The following is a 14,806-nucleotide window of genomic DNA, read 5'->3' on the forward strand; positions in this document are numbered from 1 at the left end:
TATACAGTATTGATGAGTATATTGTAAAATACTGAACTTTTGAAAATATACTGTATATTGGTAGGCATTGATTTATTCATGTGTTACTTTGGTCAGATTTTATTTATGTAATAATAGTTCTTAATTAAAACTGGGTGCCTGGGTGGCTCAGTCAGTTAAATGTCTGCCTTCGGCTCAGGTCATGATCCCCAGGGTCCTAGAACTGTGCCCCACATTGGGCTCCCTGCTTGGCAGCATGCTTCTCCTCCCTCTGCTCTTCTCCATTGCTTGTGCTTGCTCATTCGTTCTCTCTGTCAAATAAATAAATACAATAAAAAATAGTACTTAATTATACTTTTCAAGTATATGGATGGGTAAACTTTTAAGTCTAGTGTCTGCAGATTCTTTCCATAAAGGGCTAGATAGTAAATATTTTAGACTTTGTGGGCTTAATTATCTCTGTTGCAACTTGACTGTTGTGGTGGGAAAGCAGCCATAGACATATCTAGATGAATGAGGGTAGCTTTGTTTGAGTAAAACGTTATTTACAAAAACTGGTGGCCCACCAGGTTTGGCTCATGGCTGCAGTTTGCTGATCACTGTTTTAAGTGATATATAAATATGCTATGCATTCAGTGTTAAAGTGAAGAGGTTTTAAAGTAATAAAGGAACGAATGATCCAGAAAATCTTTGAATCTGCTATTGTTTTGTTTGGAACAAAGCCTGGTTGTTAAAATTTTCTGGTATTTGTGATGACACATTTTTATTTTCAAAGTAGAAAATGAGTCTTTTCTTCCCTCTTACAGGATAGGTATTCTTCTGGAGCAAATGGAGACACTTTTAACAGGACTACAGCTTCATCATCGGGTATGTGTTAAAGGAAAAAGTTATAACCCTTTTTAGGTTAAGGGCTTCATCTAGTGAATGAAGAGCAGACTAGTAGACATCTTGTAGAGTGTTAAATTTCTGTGAGAATTTATTGTTTGGATGTCTTAGGATGAGGGCCACTTCTAGATAGAGGAAAGAAGAGAGGTGTAATGCTATATTATTTGATTATTTGATTTTGTGGGTTTCCCGTAGAACCTTTGCCCAACCTGGAAGTTGCATATTTGGCTTTCAGGCTGCTAGAGAATTGTCAGGGTTCCTGACATAAGGGAGTAGGAGATGGAATTGTAAGACTGTTGTTTGTTTTTTACAGTGTAAATATTAACACTACTGTACAAGCAGTGGACCAAATAAGAAATCAAATGGCAAATCAAAATATGTCTCAAAACAAAAGAAAAAGAGGGATGCTTGGGTGCCTCGGTGGTTAAGCATCTGGCTTTGGCTCAGGTTGTGATCCCGGGGTGCTAGGAATGAGTCCTGCATTAGGCTCCCCACAGGGAGCCTGCTTCTCCCTCTGCTTTTATGTCTCTGCTTCTCGGTGTCTCTCATGAATACATAAATAAAATCTTAAAAACAATAAAATATTCCAAAACCTATGGGGTGAAGGAAAAGCAGATATGAGAGTGAAATTTATGCTGTAAATGCTTGTATTAGAAAAAAAGTTCAGGGCACCTGGGTGACTCAGTTAGTTATATGTCCAACTCTTGATTTGGGCTCAGGTCATGATCTCAGGGTTGTGAGATCAGGCCCTGCAAATCATGAAGCCTGCTTGAGATCTGTCCCCTATCCCCATGCTTTCTCTTTCATAAATAAATAAAATCTTTTAAAAAAGATAAAAATTTAAATAAACCTTACATTACAAAGAACTAGAAAAAAGAAGAAACTGAAATTTAGTAGAGGAAGGAAATAACAAAGAAAATCAGAAATAAGTAAAATAGAGACCAGGGTAAACAATAATATAATGTTGAAAGTAATGATCAGTTTTAAAAAAAGGAAAGAAATTGGCAATGTTTAGCTATGTTGTTAACAAAGAAAACTACTCAAAAATCAAAATGAGAACTATAACAGATAACCACAGAAATATGTAGTGTGATAACCGATTACTGTAAACAGTTAAATACTAACAAATCAGATAAGTTGGTAAACAAAACAGATAACTCTTAAAAACCACACAAGTTACCACGATTGAATCATGAAACTTGAATCCAAGAAATAGGAGATCTTCTTAGACCAGTAAGAAGAATTAAAGTTAGGAATCAGAAATCTCCCAGCCCAGAAAAGCCCAAGACCACGTGGTTTCCTTGGTGAATTCTAGCTTTGAAAAAAAAGTTAGTGATACTCTTTATCGAAATTTTACAAATCATGAAATAGAGGGAGTGTATTCAGAATCATTCCATGAAGCCAGTATTACCCTGATGCCAAAGCAAGATAAAAACAATACAAGAACAAAAAAGTCTAGTCTGTCTTGTATAAGTATTGCTACTCTGACTTTGTTTTGACATTCATTTTTGTGGTAAATGTTTCTACATCCCTTCACTTTCAATCTGTAGGTGTCTTTAGGTCTAAAATGAATCTCTTATAGGCTATAAGATTGTTGAAGCAAGTTGCAGTAGTGGTAACATGTTAGGATAATAATTGTCCTGGTCTAACTATCTGCTCTAACATCAGGATATCATGAGTTTCTTTGGGATCTGAAAATTAATTTAGGAAAGGTCATAGAAGAATAAGAGAAACAAGTCAAGGTAAGGGAGCCACTGTTTTTTCCCCTACCACTTATTTCTAGCTAGGTTGCCTAAATATTTCATAGAGTAGATGCAGATGGGAAGGGCACAAGTGATAGGACTTAGGTTAGGAAAAACTCATGGTGGTAGTCTTTGATTTTTGTTGAAATCCAAAGCTGGCTGAAGTGCTATTTCTCATGTATCCTTTTCAGTTATTGTGGTAAAATACATGTAACATAAAGTTTACCACTTTCACTATTTTTTAAAAGATTTTATTTATCTTAGAGCAAGAGAGTGAGAGAGAGCAAGCAAGCATGAGAGGGGCAGAATGAGAGGGAGAAGCAGTTTGAGGGCTCTGTCCCAGGATCCTGGGATCATGACCTAAGCCAAAGGCAGATAGTTAACTGACTGAGCCACCCAGACACCCCTCACCATTTTTTTTTTAAAGGTTGATTGATTGATTGATTGATTTATGAGAGAGAGAGAGGCAGAGACAGAGACAAGCAGAGGGAGAAGCAGGCTCCATGCAGGAGCCGATGTGGGACTCAATCCCAGGTCTCCAGGATCACACCCTGGGCTGAAGGTGGTGCTTAAACTGCTGAGCCACCTGGGCTGCCCTCCTCCTCACCATTTTTAAGTGTACATTTCAGTGGCATTGATAAGTACATTCACATTGCCATGCAGCCATCACCACCACCCACCTCTAGAGCTTTTTCATGTTCCTAAACTGAAACTTCATTCCCGCTAAACAGTAACTCCCCTGTCCCTTTTCTCCTCAGTTGCTGACAACCGGTGTGGTACTTCCTGTGCCATTTCAGTTACTATGAATTTACTGAGTCTCTGAATTTGTGTAACTATCACTTTTAAGTTTTGCTGTAGTACAAGAGAGAGGGACTAATGGCACCAGATAGTTTCATTGTTTTTTTCTTCAAAACTTAGTGGAAGAGGTAAAACATTTTATAGTCAAGGTAGCTGCCTGGTCACTGAGGCCTGTTCTAAAGTGAAAAAAATGTGGAAAGATAGTTTCTAAAATGTAAAGGAGAATATGAGAGAGAGTTCATCAGGGTAAAGCAAATTTAATTCCCCTGTTCATCTTTAGAGTAATTATCTTGATAGAAGTTAAGTTTAGAAGAGATGCTTTTCCTATTGTCAAGATGCATTTATCTTTCATAAACATTTAAATGCAGCGATTTAACATGGAATATTCAGATTATGAAAACTTGATTAAACTGCTGCCTGCTAAAACCCCAGCAGAAGACTAACTTTGCTTCCATCCTATGAATCACATGCATTCATGTGTACTTGAAATATACAAAAAAGTTGAATAGGTAAAACTAATCTGTGTCTATTTGGATAGATTACTGTGTAATCAGGAGAAACCTTGTTCTTTGAATTGTTGAAAGCTAGTTTTTGTAAAGGAAATAAAATGTACATCTATAGTATATCAAAGCAGAACATTGTTTTGTGGTGAAATCTTCAAGAAGCTAGATTGAAATAGCCACCAACCAAAAACAAGGACTTCTTTTAGCATTTGATCTTTGAATGTTTAGGCAAAGGAAATGAAATTAGGGGGCAGCCCTGGTGGCTCAGCGGTTTAGTGCCCCCTTCAGCCCAGGGTGTGATCCTGGAGTCCCGGGATCGAGTCCCATGTCGGGGTCCCTGCATGGAGCCTGCTTCTCCCTCTGCCTGTGTCTCTGGCTCTCTCTCTCTCTCTCTCTCTCTCTGTCTCTCATGAATAAATAAATAAAATATTTAAAAAAAATGAAATTAGGTAATGAAATATGTTGTTCAGAAGAAGGTAAGCAGACAATTTACAGGTACTTTTTTTAGCTCTTTTTAAATTAAAAACATTTTTTTCATAGAAATAGCTTTTCTAAATTGCAGAAATGCTTATCAGGCTAATGAATATATCTAAGCCAATACCTAAATATGCATTTTAAAGAAAAAAACAACTTAAGTTGCAGAGACAAAAAGAAAGAAAATGGTTTGAAACTTTGGGCCCTGAATTAAGCCCCCATTGGTAGTATTTTGTTGAGTCTGATGTTTTAATCTTTGCATATATTCCCACATACATAATTATATTGCAGTGGCATATTATATACATGTTTTGCTTTTTTATTGAAATACAGTTGACATACAGTGCTTCATTAGTTTCATGTATGCAGTAAAGTGATTCCACAAGTTTATACGTTATACTGTGTTCACAAATACAGCTACCATCTGTCACCATATAATGCTACTGCAGTACCATTGACTATATTCCTTCTGTTCTACCTTTTATTTCTGTGATTTATGCATTCCGTAACTGGAAATCAATTACATCTGTAATAATCTTCTAACTAAGGTCGCAGTTTGAAGTTGCAGAAAGGACATGAATTTTGGAGAGACATTGTTCTGGATTCTCCTTCGATTTCCAGTGCTCCATGTGTCTGTCTCTGCACAAAATAATACTGTTTAATTCTTTGGGCTTATAATAAGTTTTATTATCTGCTAGAGCAATTCCCCTTTCATTCTTTTTTCAGAATCATATTTTTGACCTTTATTTTTCCAAGTGAAATTTATCATCTGTTTAAAGTCACAAAAATCTTACATTTTCATAAAACTGCAGTAAATTTATATATTTTGGAAGAAAAGTATCTTTATTGTGCTTAGTCTTTCCATCTATGGGTCTCATTGTCTCCCATTTATTTATAATTTCTCCAGAAAGATGTTAAATATCTTTTAATATTTAATTCTAGGAATTATGTTTTCTTGGTTGAGAATGCTATTTCAAAATTAACCTCATTAATTTATTTAGTAATGAGTAAAAATGCTCAATATGACAGTTTGTTATTAAAAAAAACATAATAAATGACCATTCCCTCTAAACCTCAATTACAACAAAACATTAAATACTCCAATAATGTGTACTCTGCTTAGGTTCTTATATCCTGTTCTGTTCCTTCCAACCTGTCTTCATTCCTTTCTTAACACAAACTGTAACACCTTAGTGTCTGAATTATATTTAGGCCTTTGCCAGACATTTCAGCCAAAGTCTTAAATCTTTTAAAACACTTGTTCTGAATTCAGTAACTGTGATGTAAAATTGACTGAGCTATAATACCCATCACAGGCACCAGACCAATTTCTCTCCTTTCCCTTTTCCACCCCTGCCACCCCCAGGCACCCCTGGCCCAGGCTAGGCCCACCTGCTGACGAGTTGGCCTGATCCACACTTGATTTGTTCAGGAGTGCAGCCACCAGCTCTCTCCAGGATACAGATCCTACACTTGGGGTCTAGCATGGCCCCCAGACTCTGTTCCACCTATCCTCTGTGTCCCGAAAGGGCCCTTGATGGGTGTCTGCCATGCTGGAGCCCTGAAGACCCACCGTAAGCCCTGAATCTGGGTGTCTGCTTGGGGTGCCTTTCTTACCAGAGCAATAAGAGTGCTGTCCAGCCCAAACCCAGCCTAGTCTGTCTTTTTTATGGGTGGTTTTCTTCAAAAGTGTGGTTATACTTGGTTGCCTTTTTGTATTTGATTGAAACATTAAAAATGCTGATGAGAAATCAACTTTGTGTGCATAGTCACAGCTTGTTGACTGATTGGCTCTATTGTGGAGTATTTGGGCCCGGGTCAGGCCATCTTGTTGGACAGAGCTGTTTCCCTAGAGAGGAATCCAGCCAGTGTTTATCTAGAGGATTTAAGTTTTTTGAACTGGTTTCTATGTCATTTTTCTATTATGTTCTTTCTTCCTCCTTCATTGTATTGCATGGATCTTGTGCTGCCTTTGCTGATTTTTTCATTACCTGTTTTTGAATGATTTGAATTATTCCTAGACCAGCTATTTATGTGAGGCAGTGTCAGGGGCTTCTCATTCTGTTTTTTTCCCCAAAGGAACTATTCTTTTTTATGTGTGTGTGTGTGTTTTAAGATTTTATTTATTTATTCATGAGAGACACAGAGAAAGAGGCAGAGACATAGGCAGAGGGAGAAGCAGGCTCCATCCAGGAAGCCCGATGTGGGACTCGATCCCAGGACTCCAGATCATGCCCTAGGCTGAAGGCAGGTGCTCAACTGCTGAGCCACCCAGGCGTCCCTATGTGTGTGTTTTAAAACATGTTTTGTGGGGCACCTGGGTGGCTCAGCGGTTGAGCATCAGCCTTTAGCTCAGGGTGTGATCCTAGTCCCGGATTGAGTCCCGCATTGGGCTCCCTGTGAGGAGCCTGCTTCTCTCTCTGCCTGTGTCTCTGTGTGTGTCTCTCATGAATAAATAAATAAAATCTTAAAAAAAATATTTTGTGTGCCAGTTTTTTCTGTGCACATATATTTTTAACTTAGAAAAATGTAACAGATAAATATCTCATTCTCATCCACCCACTGCTACCTTTAAGATCTGTTTGTAATTGATAATTGACATCATTATTTATTACTGGTGCAAGGTATCTCATACACTTTATCATGAAGTTTTATTTACCTTTCTACTACCATGATGGACACTAAGAAGACCTCCTATTACCTTCCACTACCACAAGGAAGAACATTTCTGTATATACCCTTTCATAGGCTGGAGTGTTTTTGGGTAATGGGCTCAGGAAAGGAGTTACAGGGTTGAGTGTATATGTACTTCGTTTGACTAAATATTTAATAATTATTCTCTGGAATAACTATACCAGTCTATATTCCCATCAGTTGGACATGAGGGTTTTTATATCTCAATTAATATTGGATGTTATTGAGTCTTTTAATTTTAGCCAGTCTTCTGGCTTTAAAGTAAAATCTCATGTTTTAAAAGCATTTATCTGATTTTTAAGAGCTTAACTGTCTCTTCATGTGCTGTTATTTTTTTTTTTTTAAAGATTTTATTTATTTATTCATGAGAAAGAGAGAGAGAGAGGCAGAGACACAGGCAGAGGGAGAAGCAGGCTCCATGCACCGGGAGCCCGACGTGGGATTCGATCCCGGGTCCCCAGGATCGCGCCCTGGGCCAAAGGCAGGCGCCAAACCGCTGCGCCACCCAGGGATCCCCCTTCATGTGCTGTTATTATTGTATGTTTCCACTTCTATAAGTTGCCTTTTCATATTTTTATTTTTTTATTTTTATTTTTATTTTTTTAAGCATTTACAATTTTATTTTTATTTTATTTATTTACGATAGTCACACACAGAGAGAGAGAGAGAGGCAGAGACACAGGCAGAGGGAGAAGCAGGCTCCATGCACTGGGAGCCCGACGTGGGATTCGATCCTCGGTCTCCAGGATCGCGCCCTGGGCCAAAGGCAGGCGCCAAACCGCTGCGCCACCCAGGGATCCCCCCTTTTCATATTTTTAGAGAATTTTTCTATTATTCATGCTCTGTTTCTCTTGTTGATTGGTACACACTCCTCCTGTATTTTAGATTTTATGCTCTTCTGTCGTCTTTGTCCATGATTTGCCTTACTGATCAAAAACTTTCTTTTGAAGTGCTTAAGTATTTTTGCTTTCTGATTTGCTTTTGCAGTTTTAATTAAGAAGCTCTTCCTCACCTCTATGTCAGAAGTAATCTCCTATGTTATGTTTAGAGTTTTACCTTTCACATTTAGCTTTTAATCATCCGAATGTTTTTTTTTTAATTCATGGTAACCATATTTATTTGAGTGCTAGCCAAATCAGAATGTAATGCATATAGTATGAATGAAGGTTTTTTTTATGGTAAAATAAACATAACATAAAATTTACCATTTTAACCATTTTTTAAAATTAAAAAATTTTAAGTAAGACTTCATTTTTTAAAAGCAGTTCTAGGCTCATAGCAAAATTGAGGAGAAAGCATAGAGATTTCCCATATGCACTTATCCCACATCTGCATGGCCTCCCACATTATCAACATCCCCAGCCAGAATGGTACATTTGTTAGAATTGAGGAACCTACAGCAATAGATTATAATCACCCGAAGTCTGTAGTTCACCGTTAGGGCTCATTCTTGGTATTGTATAGTCTGTGGGTTTGGATGAATGTTTCCATCATTATGGTATCAGAAAGAATTTTCACTGCCTTAAAAATCCTCTGTTCTCTGCCTATCTATCTCTCCCCCTTCTCTTTCCCCTAGTAACCAATAATGTTTTTATTGTCTGCATCGTTTCACCTTTTCCAGAATTCATACATTTGGAATCATATAGTATATATAGGCTTTTAAGATTGGGCTCTTTCACTTAGTAATATGCATTAAGTTTCCTCCATGTCTTTCCATGGCTTGATAGATCATTTTTTTTTTTAAGATTTTATTTATTTATTCATGGGAGACAGAGAGAGAGGCAGAGACACAGGCAGAGGGAGAAGCAGGCTCCACACAGGGAGCCCGATGTGGGACTCCATCCTGGGACACCAGTCCAGGATCACGCCCTGGCCCGAAGGCAGGTGCCAAACTGCTGAGCCGCTCAGGGACCCCCAGTTGTTTGTTTTTCAAAGCAACGAATAATATGCTGTTGTCTGGATGTACAACAGTTATTAATTCATTTGTCTCAATAGGTATCTTGGTTGCTTCCAAGTTTTGGTGATTAGAAACAAAGCTACTAGAAACACACCCATGTGCAGGTTTTTGTGTGGATATAAGTTTTCACCCCATTTGGGTAAATACCAATGAGGATACTTTGCTGGATGATGTGGTAGGAGTATATTTAGTTTTGTTGGATACTACCAAACTGCTTTGCAAGATATTCATACCATTTTACATTCCCATCAGAAATAAATAGGAATTCCTGTGGCTAAATAGCCTTGCTAGTATTTGATATTGTCAGTGTTAGAGACTTTGGACATTCAGAAAGGCAAATTGTGGTACTTTATTGTTTTAATTTGCATTTTTCCGATGTTAAGGTCTTGGACCCATTTTTAATTAGGTTTGTTTTCTTATTGTTGAGTTTTTAAGAATTCCTTTTGTGTTTTAGCGAATAGTCCTTTATCAGATGTGTCTTACAAAAATATTTTCTCCTAGTGTGTGGCTTGTTTTCTCATTATTTTGACATTGTCTTTTGCAGAGTAGAAGTTGTTTTTGTTTTTTGTTTTAAAGATTATATTTACTTGAGAGAGAGAGCGAGCAAGTGAGCAAGCAAGAGCAGGGGAAAGAGCAGAGGGAGAGGCACAAGCTGACTCCATGCTGAGAGCAGAGCCTGAGGTTGGGCTGGATCCCCTAACTTTGAGGTAATGAGCTAAGCCAAAAATCAAGTCTGACACTTAACCAACTAAGCCACCCAGGCACTAACCTCCTCACTCTCTCTTTTTAAGATTTTAGTGAGTGGGAGTTTTTAGCTTCAGTGAAGTTTAGCTTATCAGTTATTTCTTTAATGGATTATGCTCTTGGTGTTGTATCTAAAAAGTCATCTTCATACCCCAGGTCATCTAGAGTTTCTCTTATGTTATCTTCCAGGGGTTTTATAGTTTTACATGTGTCTTTAGATCTGTGATCCATTTTCTTTTCTTTTGATCTGTGATCATTTTGAGTTAATTTTTGTGAAGGGTGTAAGGTTGGTTCTATGTTCTTTCTTCCCCCCTCATGTGGATGTTTAGTTTTAGCACCATTCATTGAAAAGACTGTGTTTGCTCTTTGTATTGCCTTTGCTACTTTGTCAAAGATCAGTTGACCATACTTACATGGGTCTTGGTTCTCTATTCTGTTTCATTGATTTGTTTATTCTTTTGCCAATACTATACTGTCTTGATCATAATGGCTTTAGAGTAAGTATTTAAATTGGGTAGTGCCAGCCATTCAACTTTGTTCTTCTCCTTCAATATTATGTTGGCTATTCAAGGTATTGAATGTAAACTCTCCATATAAACTTTAGAATCAATTGGTCAATATCCACAAAATAACTTGGTAGGATTTTGATTGGGTTAGCTTTGAATCTAGAGATAAAAGAATTGACATCTTGACAATAAAGAGTTTTCCTATCTATGAGTGTGAAATATCTTTCCATTTATTTAATCCTTTGATTTTCATGACAGTTTTATAGTTGTCCTCAAATAGATCTTCTATACATTTTGTTAGATTAATACCCACCTATTTCATTTTTGAGTGCTAGTATAAATGGTAATATATTTTTATTTTCAAAGTAAATTTGTTTGTTATTGGTACACAGGAAAGCAATTGGTTTTGTCTACTAATCTGGCATTGTGCACTTTTGCTATAGTTGCTTATTAGCTCCAGGAGTTTTTTTGTCATTATTTTGGATTTTCTACATAGGTGATCAGTTATTTGTGAAAAAAGACAGTTTTCTTTCTTTCTTCCCAGTATGTGGATCTTTCATTTTCTTGCCTTATTTCTTTAGCTAGAACCTGCAGTATGATAATGAAGTGATGAGAAGGCACATCTTTGACTTGTACTTGATTTTAGTGGAAACACTTTGTGTTTCTCACTATTAAGTATGATGTTAGTTGTAGGTTTTTGTAAATAGTCTTTAAGAAGTTGAAGTTGTTTTCCCTGCTTAACCATTGTTTAAGAAAAGATTTATTTATTTTTAGAGAGCATGTGCTTGCATGTGAGCAGGGGTTGAGGGAAGGGAGGAGTGGCAGAGGAAGAGAGAGAGATAGAGTCAGGAGCAGACTACTCTCCTAGCTCGATGCAGGGCTCTATCTCAGTATCCTGAGATCAGGACCTAAGCTGAAATCAAGAGTCAGCTTCTAGACCGGACTGAGACACCCAGCTGCCCCCTCTTTAACCATTTTTAAGTAGACAGTTGAATCCATTTTTTGAATATGATGTAAAATAACCTATTTTCTTCCCACATAAAATAACCCAATTTTCCCCGCACTCTTGTTAAATATTGTCCTTTCGCTATTGATATGTGATGCAAATTTCATCTCTTACACAATTTTGTCATTTTTTGGTCTTTTTTTTTAAAAAAGATTTTATTTATTCATGCGAGACACTGAGAAAGAGAGGCAGAGACCTAGGCAGAGGGAGAAGCAGGCTCTGTGGGGAATATGATGCAGGACTTGATCCCAGGACTCTGGGATCACGCCTTGAGCTGAAGGCAGAAGCTGAACCACTGAGCCACCCAGGTGCCCCCTGTTCTTTTTTTGTCTTAAAGCAATGGATAAAACCTACCATTCACTAAATAATAGTAAAAATAACAAGCATTTAGACTTTTCTTCGCTTCAATGAGAATGCTCCAAAATTTTTAGAATTAAAATATAATGTTTGCTTTAGGCTTATTTTAGTTGATTTTTTAATTGTGCTAAGGAAGTTTCTTTCTATTTCTGCTCAAATACTTGATTTGTTTAGAAATGGCAGTGAAGGGGTGCCTGGGTGGTTCAGTTGGTTAAATGTCTGACTGGATTTTGGCTCAGGATATGATCTCAGGGTTGTGAAATCGAGCCTCATGTCAAGCTTTTGTGCTCAGTGGGGAAAGCCTGCTTGAGATTTTCTCTCCTCTCCCTGCTCCATTCCTCCTCTCTTTCTCTCAATATAAAAAAAGAAAAGGCAGTTGAATGTTAACAAATGCCCTTTTTTTGAATTCCAGATTTCTGTTGTTCCTTTAAATCTCCTAATATTCTTTAAACATGAACTAATTTTGTGTTCCTGGATAAGCCCTGCATAGCTATTTTATTGCAGTATTCAATGAAATGAGATGTCTTATTTAGTACTTTTATTTAAAGGAGCCAGATCTCTCTCTTTTAGGGGGAGAAAAAAGGAGTGTGCAGGCCAGGGGTAGGGTGATCCAGGACAGAGGGAGAGGGAGAAGGAGAATCTCAAGAAGGCTTCATGCTCAGTGCTGAACCCAGTCTCACGACCCTGAGATCATGACCTCAGCTGAAATCAAGTCAGATGCTTAACTGACAGAGCCACCCAGGCACCCCTTTTTAGTGCTTTTGAATTAACTAAGATTGGCCTCTAGTTTTCTTTTCTCATGTTCTAATTCAATTTTGGTTTTATGCTTTTTATCTTTTTTATGGAACATGTAAATCACCTGTTTATTACAAGTTTAGGGGGATCCCTGGGTGGCGCAGCGGTTTGGCGCCTGCCTTTGGCTCAGGGCGCGATCTTGGAGACCCGGGATCGAGTCCCACATCGGGCTCCCGGTGCATGGAGCCTGCTTCTCCCTCTGCCTGTGTCTCTGCCTCTCTCTCTCTCTCTCTCTCTCTCTCATAAAAAAAAAAAAAAAGTTTAGTTGCCTTTGTCCACATATCTGTCTAGGCCAGGTTCTTCTTTTTTTTTTTTAAAAGAAAAAATTTTTTGAAGCATGGTGCACACACAGTTTCAATATATTTTTTTTAAGATATATTTATTCATGAGAGACAGAGAGAGGCAGAGACATAGAGGGAGAAGCAGGCTTCCCGTAGGGAGCCCGATGTGGGACTTGATCTCAGGATCCCAGGATCCCAGGATCCCAGGATCATACCCTGAGCTGATAGCAAACGTTCAACCTCTGAGCCACTCAGGTGTCCCCAGATTGAGTATTTTTATTTTTATTTATTTATTTTATTTTTTATTGGAGTTCAATTTGTCAACATATAGCATAACACCCAGTGCTCATCCCTCCAAGTGCCCCCCTCAGTGCCCGTCACCCAGTCACCCCAACCCCCTGCCCACCTCCCTTTCCACTACCCCTTGTTCATTTCCCAGAGTTGGGTGTGTCTCATGTTTTGTCACCCTCACTGATATTTTCACTCATTTTCTCTCCTTTCCCTTTATTCCCTTTCATTAATTTTTATATTCCCCAAATGAATGAGACCATATAATGTTTGTCCTTCTCCAATTGACTTATTTTACTCAGCATAATACCCTCCAGTTCCATCCACGTTGAAGCAAATGTTGAGTATTTGTCGTTTCTAATGGCTAATATCCCATTGTATACATGTACCACATCTTCTTTATCCATTCATCTTCTGATGGACGCTGAGGCTCCTTCCACAGTTTGAGTATTGTGGACATTGCTGCTATAAACATTGGGGTACAGGGGTTCCAGCATTGCACTGCATCTGTATCTTTGGGGTAAATCCCTAGCAGTGCAATTGCTGGGTTGTAGGGCAGATCTATTTTTTTATTTTATTTTATTTTATTTTATTTTATTTTATTTTATTTTATTTTATTTTATTTTATTTTATTTTATTATTTTATTTTATTTTATTTTATTTTATTTATTTTATTTTATTTTATTATTTTATATTTTATATTTTATATTTTATATTTTATATTTTATTTTCAGATCTATTTTTAACTCTTTGAGGAACCTCCACACAGTTTGGCACACAGGTGGCAGTTCACACTCCCACCAACAGTGCAAGAGGGTTCCCCTTTCTACACATCCTCTCCAACATTTGTTGTTTCCTGTCTTGCTAATTTTCACCATTCTCACTGGTGTGAGGTGGTATCTCATTGTGGTTTTGATTTGTATTTCCCTGATGGCCAGTGATGCAGAGCATTTTCTCATATGCTTGTTGACCATGTCTATGTCTTCCTCTGTGGGATTTTTCTTCATGTCTTTTGCCCATTTCATGATTGGATTGTTTGTTTCTTTGGTGTTGAGTTTAATAAGTTCTTTATAGTTCTTGGATACTAGCCCTTTATCTGATAGGTCATTTGCAAATATCTTCTCCCATTCTGTAGGTTGTCTTTTAGTTTTGTTGACTGTTTCTTTTGCTGTGCAGAAGCTTTTTATCTTGATTAAGTCCCAACACTTCATTTTTGCTTTTATTTCTCTTGCCTTCATGGATGTATCTTGCAAGAAGTTACTGTGGCCAAGTTCAAAAAGGGTGTTGCCTGTGTTCTCCTCTAGGATTTTGATGGAATCTTGTCTCACATTTAGATTTTCATTCCATTTTGAGTTTATCTTTATGTATGGTGCAAGAGAGTGGTCTAGTTTCATTCTTCTGCGTGTGGATGTCCAATTTTCCTAGCACCATTTATTGAAGAGACTGTCTTTTTCCCAGTAGTTAGTCTTTCCTGAATATTAGTTGACCATAGTTGACTGTCTTTTTTCCAGTAGATAGTCTTTCCTGAATATTAGTTGACCATAAAGTTGAGGGTCCACTTCTGGATTCTCTGTTCTGTTCCATTGATATATGTTTTTGTGCCAGTACTACACTGTCTTGATGACCACAGCTTTGTAGGACAACCTGAAATCTGGCATTGTGATGCCCCCAGCTATGGTTTTCTTTTTTTAATATTCCCCTGGCTATTCGGGGTCTTGTCTGATTCCACACAAATAAATATTAAGATGATTTGTTCCAACTCTCTGAAGAAAGTCCATGGTATTTTGATAGGGAATG

At 37.6% G+C, this 14,806-nt stretch overlaps 1 protein-coding gene across 2 annotated transcripts in view; it reads left to right on the forward strand.

Moving 5' to 3' along the window:
• The window catches only part of DDX4 (DEAD-box helicase 4), an 80,867-nt gene that overhangs the window by 9,750 nt on the left and 56,311 nt on the right, over positions 1–14,806 (forward strand). For both annotated transcript variants that reach the window (XM_072749945.1, XM_072749946.1), the window contains one exon: positions 786–846. In XM_072749945.1, coding sequence (XP_072606046.1) covers positions 786–846 — 61 coding nt within the window. The remainder of the gene's footprint in view (positions 1–785; positions 847–14,806) is intronic.

Source organism: Vulpes vulpes, chromosome 2, assembly GCF_048418805.1.
Source record: "Vulpes vulpes isolate BD-2025 chromosome 2, VulVul3, whole genome shotgun sequence".
Taxonomy (NCBI): Eukaryota; Metazoa; Chordata; class Mammalia; order Carnivora; family Canidae; genus Vulpes; species Vulpes vulpes.